This window comes from Nicrophorus vespilloides, unplaced genomic scaffold, assembly GCF_001412225.1.
Source record: "Nicrophorus vespilloides isolate i.1.1-1 unplaced genomic scaffold, Nicve_v1.0, whole genome shotgun sequence".
Lineage (NCBI taxonomy): Eukaryota > Metazoa > Arthropoda > Insecta > Coleoptera > Silphidae > Nicrophorus > Nicrophorus vespilloides.
Window position 1 is genome coordinate 534 of NW_017098253.1, and position 8466 is coordinate 8999.

General features: G+C 32.1%; 2 protein-coding genes across 3 annotated transcripts; one reads left to right on the forward strand and one right to left on the reverse strand.

Moving 5' to 3' along the window:
- Positions 1 to 3169: 3169 nt before the first annotated feature.
- Positions 3170 to 6418, forward strand: LOC108562019 (protein MTO1 homolog, mitochondrial). 2 transcript variants are annotated; one of them, XM_017920194.1, is made up of 6 exons: positions 3183 to 3262; positions 3319 to 3530; positions 3588 to 4532; positions 4589 to 4923; positions 4980 to 5259; positions 6230 to 6418. In XM_017920194.1, the coding sequence occupies exons 2-6, from the start codon at positions 3366 to 3368 to the stop codon at positions 6347 to 6349; spliced, it is 1845 nt and encodes a 614-aa protein (XP_017775683.1). In that variant the 5' UTR covers positions 3183 to 3262; positions 3319 to 3365; the 3' UTR covers positions 6350 to 6418. The 2 variants fall into 2 exon arrangements, with proteins under 2 accessions (XP_017775682.1, XP_017775683.1); XM_017920193.1 differs by having other exon boundaries at positions 3170 to 3530.
- Positions 6383 to 7588, reverse strand: LOC108562020 (transmembrane emp24 domain-containing protein A). The gene is made up of 3 exons (XM_017920195.1): positions 7175 to 7588; positions 6744 to 7007; positions 6383 to 6680 (listed from the first exon to the last, which is right to left on the reverse strand). The coding sequence occupies exons 1-3, from the start codon at positions 7382 to 7384 to the stop codon at positions 6447 to 6449; spliced, it is 708 nt and encodes a 235-aa protein (XP_017775684.1). The 5' UTR covers positions 7385 to 7588; the 3' UTR covers positions 6383 to 6446.
- Positions 7589 to 8466: the final 878 nt, after the last annotated feature.

Consider the following 8466-nt stretch of genomic DNA (forward strand, 5'->3'; position numbering starts at 1 on the left):
CGGTAGAAATTTTTGCTTCATTTCTGAATGGTACTTCAATAAGTAAAAAAATAGTATTAGCGGTAGAAATTTTTGCTTCGTTTCTGAATGGTACTTCAATAAGTAAAAATTATGTATTAGCGGTAGGAAATTTTGCTTCAGTTTCTGAATGGTCTTCAATAAGTACAATTTTTTCATTAGCAGTAGACATTTTTGCTTCGTTTCTGAATGGTACTTCTATATGTAAAGAAAATGTATTAGATGTAGTAATTTTTGCTTCGTTCCTGTATGGTACTTCAATAAGTAAAAATTATGCATTAGCGGAAGAAATTTTTGCTTATTTCTAATGGTCTTCAATAAGTAAAAATTTTGTATTAGCGTAGAAATTTTGCTTCATTCTGATGGTGCTTCAATAAGTACAAATTTTTACTTCAATAGGTACAATTTTTGCATTAGCGGTAGAATTTTTGCTTCAGTTCTTAATGGTGCTTCAATAAGTAAACATTTTGTATTAGCGGTAGGAAGTTTTGCTTCAGTTCTGAGTGGTGCTTCAATAAGTACAATTTTTTCATTAGCAGTAGACATTTTTGCTTCGTTTCTGAATGGTCCTTCAGTAGGTACAAATTTTGCATTAGCGGTAGAAATATTGGCTTCAGTTCTTAATGGTGCTACAATAAGTAAACATTTTGTATTAGCGGTATATATTTTTGCTTCTATACTTAATGAAGTTAAATAATTATTAAAAGTAATATAAAACTTTATTAGAGTAAATATTCATAAATTATTACAAATATTCAATAAAATACAACAGTTTTGGGCGGAAAGACCTCGGTCGTTAGCCCTTTGGCTAGCCTATTAATATATATACATTTTTTATTTATTTTTTAATTTTATGTTAGAATTTATTTATTTTTATGTGTAGAATGTACTTTTTTCTTATGTATTGATGTTTGGCCAATAAATTATTATTTTTAATTAATTACAATAGTTTTTAAGTTATGTTCATATATGTTAAGTATATTATTGGAGCTTTTAATGTGTTGAGATTAAATTAAGTGGAATATATTTCATTCCATGCGATTAAAAACGGATCAATAAGATCTACTATATGTTTTATTTAATATTTTAATTCTTGTTGGTAGCTTTTGTTTGACATTTTTAAGCTTCAATTTAGTACTAGCGGTAGACATTTTTGCTTTATTACTTAAAAAAGTCAAATAATTGTAAATGATAATACAAACACTTATTATAGTGTAACTATCCAGAAACTATCACAAATAAAATACAATATTTTTAATTTGAAAATATATTATAGGAGCTTTTAATGTGTTGATATTAAATTAAATAGAAGATATTTTAATTTTTGATCCGTGCGATTAAGAATGGGGCAGTAAGATATGCTATATGTTTTATTTAAAAATTTCTAGGGGGTAGCTTTTGTCTGGCATGTGTAATCTTAAATGTAGTATTAGCGGTAGATATGTTTGCTTCGATAATTTAACATTTTAAGCTTAAATAAGTGGTAGATAATTTTGCATCATTGCTAAAATATGTTTATAAAAGATATGCCTTAAGTAACTTATAAAAGCTATTTATTGAGTTGAGATTAAATTAAATATAATTTTTTGTATCTTTTGATTATTTTAATATGCTATGAGGTATTTTTTAAATTTAAATTGTGTTGACAGCTTTCGTTTGTGCTTCATTTCTTAAATAATTAATTATTGTTTAAACAATAACATAATAAATTATTATAAATATATAAGAAAGTATAGAAATTTTAAATTTAAAGAGCTTTTTATCAATTGATATTCAATTAAATATAATATAATTGATATATATTTTTTTAGATTTTATTTTAGTTAAAGCTTTTTTATTGGACATATTTTTGTTACATTATATAAAGAAGTTCAAATTTGTAAATGATAACATATATAATTTTTAAGTTTATAGTAATGTTTACATGACTTAAGTAACTTATAAAAGCTTTAAATTAAAAACATTATATTATAATTTTGGTTCGTGCTATTAATAACGACAGGAGCTTTGTAATCTCATATAAGTTATTTGTTTACTGATTTTGTATAATATTTTGTATAAGCTGTATGATATTTATTCATAATTACTGAAAGGACTTGAATAAGTTAAATATTTGAGATCAGTAACAAATAGGGAGCTTTATAATATTTTAAAAGTAGATTTTTTTAAAATTTTATTGATTTTTTTGTTTTCATTTAACATTGTATTAGCCGTAAATATGTTGGTTTCAATACTTAAAATATTTTATTCTTAGGTACTGGAAAAAAAAACCGACCAGGCCATCGATGACCTACTATCAGAGACCACTAACCACCGATACACGTAATAGACACGGATGAAACCCATTTTTTTCTATTCGAATTACAGTAAAACAGTGATGACAGGCGGGATTATACGTTTTTTTACACTTAAAAGTTTGAGAAGCACTGCTTTAGAAGACCCATTTCACATCCCCAAAACAGATGTTTCGTTGTTCTAATGTTACAGAAAGTTCGTGCTGCACCCAAATTTTGTGACCATTTGTTTTTTCCAAGACTTTATCAATTATCTTTCACTGTTGAGCATGGACCAGTAAGATTTTGTGACAATTCCTTGATTGTTTTACACGGATCGAACTCCACCAATTTGGAACTTTTGAAACCATTAATAACACTTTCGGGTAGCTTCTTTAGATTTTAATCCTTTTTTTATCTCTGGTATTTGAATATTTGTACTATGGTCAAAATAATATAATTGTCAATTTAATATTGGACCTAATGATTTGCATAATAACTTTCGATAAGTAACAAAAGTGTGACAAAAATTGCAACATAATTATTTAAAACAAAGTATTTTATTTCTAAAAATCATTATTATCTATTGAACGTATTTTATATAATTTGTTAACTTTAATTTGAAATTAAACAAATATACTGACTCGTGATCATTGTGTAAAAATAAGTAAAATAATTTAAAAAACTTGATTTACAATATGTAAAAAATATATTAATTAACAAGTTAATAATACTATTCATTGAAATAGAATAACAAATGAAATGAATAACAATACAAATGTATTAGATATATATTTTAGTCATTTATAATTTAATCTTGAAATTTTCTTCCAAAATAACTGATGTAATGAATTAGTTCTGATTGGTTCTGATGAACATAACCTTGAAATTGCTTGAAATAGTTTGAGATTATTTCAGGTTACATGTGTGTTGCAGTGATTTAAAATGTTTAATTTAATTAAGCATAAGAAGTTAATTAATATTAGAACTTTCTGCACAAAGAATAATGCATACGACGTTATTGTAGTTGGTGGAGGACATGCAGGGACTGAAGCTTGTGCAGCAGCAGCCCGGATGGGTGCCAAAACCCTTTTGGTTACTCACAAGAAGAGTACAGTGGGTGAAATGTCATGTAACCCTTCGTTCGGTGGTATTGGCAAAGGACATTTGTTGAGGGAAGTTGATGCTCTGGATGGTGTATGCTCAAAGATTTGTGATTTGTCTGGAATACAATACAAGGTTAAAAAATAATTTCATATTTAATTAATAACTATTACAGTATATTATATCTTGCAGGTTTTGAATAAGAGGAAAGGTCCTGCAGTTTGGGGATTGAGAGCCCAGATTGACAGAGTTTTGTACAAGACTCATTTGCAGAATGAAATATTTAACAATACAAAAAATTTGGATATTATAGAGGCCTCAGTGGAAGATTTGATTACAGAGAATGGTGATGTGAGCAAGTGTTGTGGGATTCTTTTAGCAGATGGCACACAGATTTCTTCAAAGACTGTTGTCATTACAACAGGAACTTTCCTCAAAGCTCAAATCAATATAGGACTGAAGGTTTTTCCAGCTGGCAGGATGGGAGATGCTTCTTCCATTGGTTTGGCTAACACTTTGGAGAGAATTGGCTTACAGATGGGAAGACTGAAGACTGGAACACCGCCAAGACTAAGGGCTAACAGTATCGACTATGATAAATGCACGGTGCAAGGCGGTGATGATCCGCCCGTACCATTCTCCTTCATGAGCGAAAGCGTCTGGATTAAGCCCGAAGATCAGTTGGATTGTTTCTTAACCAATACCAGTCTCGATATTGAGCCGATCGTTAAGGATAACATACACTTAAACAAGCACGTGGCGGAGGAAGTTACTGGTCCTCGATATTGTCCGAGCATAGAATCGAAAATATTGAAGTTTGGTGGTAGGATTCATCACGTTTGGTTGGAACCTGAAGGATTCGATAGCGACCTCATTTATCCCAATGGACTATCCTGTACGCTTCCCGAAGATCTGCAGCAAATTTTAATCAACAAAATACCGGCTCTAGAGAAGGCGGAGATTGTGAAACCTGGCTACGGCGTGGAATACGAATTTGTGGATCCCAGGGAGCTGCGCAACTCTCTGGAACTGAAGAAGATAAATGGCTTGTTTTTAGCCGGTCAAATCAATGGCACCACCGGCTACGAAGAGGCGGCCGCTCAAGGGATAATCGCAGGAATCAATGCTGCTGCAAAGGTAACACATTGGAGCAGATAATCAGTTTGCATAAAACATTTATAGAAGAATTTCAGTGCTTGCAACGCAAACCATTGATTTTGAGTCGCACGGAAGGCTACATTGGTGTGCTGATTGACGATCTGACAACTTTAGGTACGAACGAACCTTATCGGATATTCACGAGCCGCGCCGAGTTTCGGTTGACACTACGACCGGATAACGCGGATTTAAGATTGACTAAGCGCGGATACGATATGGGATGCGTCTCCGAAGAACGCTACAAACGCACCGAAATGGTGTACCAGAAGCTGTCGGAAGGTGTCGACATTTTAAAGTCGCGCAGCAAAACTGTCTCAAAATGGAGGGAACTTATGGGTATTGAATCTTCTGTGAATAATATGCAAAGAAAGTATGGTAGATACTCAACACTTTCGGGGTCAAATCTGATTGCATGTAATATTTCAGCGGTTTCGAGATGATGCAAAGCGGATCGGAGCGCATCACCGTAGAGTCCTTGGCCAAGGTCGAACCGACGTTCCAAAAGCTCCTGGAGGATTCCAGGATAGCTCAGCGGTTAGAAATCGAAGCTTTATATCATATGGCAATCGCGTCACAAGCAGGAGAAGTCGAAGAGGTGATAAGGGACGAGGCCCTTCTAATTCCACTAGATCTAGATTACAATTCGGATTCGTTGAATATGAGCCTGGAGGATCGCGAGAAGCTAATCAAAATACAGCCGCCCACAGTAAGTATACCCAAGAAAATACACTGAAAGCTGTTTTTTTCATTATTTTCAAATATCACGGATTTTGTCAAATTAATTATTCTCCTAAAAAGGTGAAAATGTTTCTGTGAATGAACCTGCTACTATTAAATTTTAGCTACAAATTGTGAAAATTATAGCAGATGGTTTATTTGCTGATACAGATGACTTGATAGTTGAAAAACCGCTTGGATGATGAACTAATGGATGAACATCTGATGGAAGAAAATCATAGTGATTCATCATCACAACTTCGCTCACTGCAAGTTTAATAAAAAAAAGGGTTTTAAACCGAATGGAAATTAACTCATTAATTATTCTTTTTCGATGTTATATACACGTAAACGGTAGATTGAGTGTACATTTTTATAGATAAACTCTTAATTTATTGAAGTCGATAACAACCTAACAAACTGCTATTATTTGCTTTTTCTTAAAGAAAATTTACAATTTTATAAACAGATCAAAATACAGTCATAATTAAATCAATAAGATTATTAATTACACTTAACTGGTTACAACCTACTAAGAAGTTATATAATATGATCGAAATATACNNNAGAAAATTATCAACATACTTGTTACCTAATTTTGCGTCTCTTCCATGATTATTTAACACTTTGAAGAACATGAATATTTCTTACATGACTTCTTGAATTAAATCTTGAATTTATTCACATTGAACTTAAAGAACATAATTTACATGTATATTCCTTTCTTTTTTGAAATTTTCTACGTTTAAATATTGATATATTACATGATTTTCTTACAATTCAACAAAAAGATGTTGAATTGTGAGAAAATCATGAGCATCATTTATTGCTTATTTAACCGTTTACTACTAAGAGAGAACTACAATTAATTCATAATACAAATTATAACTTTACAAAAAAATGTAGATCAAACTAAACGTTTTAATTTCGTATATTATTGAACAAGACTTTCTCTTTAGATCGCAGCTGCAAGTCGGATTCCTGGAGTCACACCGTCGGCAGTTTACAGGCTGCTCAGGTTCGTCAAGAACACGACGCTCGAGAAACGCCCGAATAAAAGAACCAACTTCCTACTGTAATATTAAATATATTTTACCTTCTTTTTATTATAAAAATTAATAAAAAATAATAACAGATTTAGTCTTTTCTAGTGTTTTCTTTCATTCAATGATACGCCTATATTTTCATACGGCCGCTGCCGCCTCCGCTCTTCACGTCGAACAACTTCCTAACAAAGTACACTTGGACGGTAGTCGTCAGCGTGATGATGAGGATCTGCGCGATGGACCATTTCATAACGTAACTGTTGTTATCCTCGAGAAGATTAAAGTCACGGGTCTCCCTGCCCCTGGTTTGGTGCTGGTATTGAAGCATTTCATTAATGTTCTTCTCAACACTCACTAAACCACCCTAGAATCAGATAATAATTATGAAGCAAGGAGAAAGTAGATTTTTCTTGTGGATTTAATTTACAGTGAATCCTTCCATGTTCAGGTTGATCTCCTCCAGTTCTTTGGTGTATTCCTCCCATTTATCATATCTCACAACTGTTATGTACAAGTTCACCAATTTATCAGCAAATCTGGAGAATTGGTTGTCTATGCAGATAGAATAATAGCCACCAGTTGATTGTTGATCCTGGTATTGGCTTTGGGATTTCCATTGGTACGGATGAACAATCTGCCCAGATGGATGGCGGACAGCAAATCCAGCCATGTTATCTCCACCTCTCAGGACCTACAACAATCATTGTCATCATATGTTTTCAAAGTTAGACTTATCACTTCAAGTATGCAACTTGATTTGTAACAAAAAAAAAAACAAACAAAAACAGATAACATATGCTTCATTAAGCTGTATATATCAGCTGCAATCATCTTCAGGGTCTGGTGATATTCTCTTACCTGGAAACTGACAAAGAAGGTGGCACCTGGGTTAACATATTGGAAATAGCAGTCTTCCTTGCCGGGATCGATGTGGACTTTATAGTCCATTGCGACAGCTGGAAGATCTTCATACCAGGGGACGGTTGGGGCGGTGGCAGTGGTAGACGAGATCAGAACGATTAGCACTGCACACAGGTGGACCAAAAACGTGGCACAAAACATCTTCATCGTACAGAAATTGTACGGCGGGTGGCCTAATAAACTGGACTCGCCGTCGAAAGCACCACGGCACTACTAAACCTAACGGCAATCGCTTTCTAAATACTCCCACTTGTTGTTGCCGTTCAGACCGAATCCTTTTTTTTTATCACACTTCGTCATCCCGAATGCAATATTTTTAAATTAATACAAATAAATCTATTTAAAAAAAAACTGATATCGAAACGCCAATCTTAGTAGTTTTATTCTGCAGTAGATTATCCGAATTAATATTTACTTTTACTTTATAATAATTACTATTATTAATCTACTTATCCTTCTTTAGGGAGGACAGTCCTCCTTTTGTAGGTTCTGCCCTTTCTCAAAGAGTGTCCTCCTACCTGTGCTCCTCCTTTTCGATATTTTATGATGCTACTAAAATCGATGACAACTGTCTGTTTGAAGAAATTAGAAGACTGAATGTATACTTAAATTCTGATAAATAAGAACAATGGGAAATATTTAACCATTTAAAAATGAACACATTTCATATGAAAATTATTGTTATTGTTGAATTTAAAAAAAGAAAGTTTTTTCAATTGGTAATGATTTTTGGACAAGTGAGAAATGAAGATTGAATGTTGATACTCTAGCTGCAGCACTTACCGTAAAATTCAATATGAAGGATATTTCTTGCTTCGAAATTTCCAAATATATTGTTAGAAAATGATGTATTGATAAAAAAATATTCATTCAATGAAAAATACTCGATTAATTAAATAATTAAAAGAGGTGTAAAGATAATTAGTGTATTTTTGATTGAATTAATAAAATGTTTTATTTATTTACGTTGTACTTTTTTCTTAAATTTGTTTCGTCCTCCTTTTCATTGTAGAAAAATTGGTCAAAAAGTTTATTTGAAGTAACTTAAACTATTTTGTAGAATATCTAGCTAATTTTAAGTGCTTTATTTTCATTGCACTTAACAAAACATTTCTAATAGATTTGGAGAACATATTAATGTGTCGATTAAATTTGAACTTTTAATTTCGTTTTCATTTTAAATTTCCAATATTATTTTTCAACTGTAATTATTTTTTATTGTAAGAAAA

Coding starts and splice junctions, on each gene's coding strand:
- LOC108562019 (XM_017920193.1), top strand. CDS start 3,237: ATGTTTAATTTAATTAAGCATAAGAAGTTAATTAATATTAGAACTTTC. Junction 3,531..3,587: donor TGTCTGGAATACAATACAAG/GTTAAAAAATAA, acceptor TATATCTTGCAG/GTTTTGAATAAGAGGAAAGG. Junction 5,260..6,229: donor TCAAAATACAGCCGCCCACA/GTAAGTATACCC, acceptor CTTTCTCTTTAG/ATCGCAGCTGCAAGTCGGAT.
- LOC108562020 (XM_017920195.1), bottom strand. CDS start 7,384: ATGAAGATGTTTTGTGCCACGTTTTTGGTCCACCTGTGTGCAGTGCTA. Junction 7,008..7,174: donor CCTTCTTTGTCAGTTTCCAG/GTAAGAGAATAT, acceptor TGATTGTTGTAG/GTCCTGAGAGGTGGAGATAA. Junction 6,681..6,743: donor TGAACATGGAAGGATTCACT/GTAAATTAAATC, acceptor ATCTGATTCTAG/GGTGGTTTAGTGAGTGTTGA.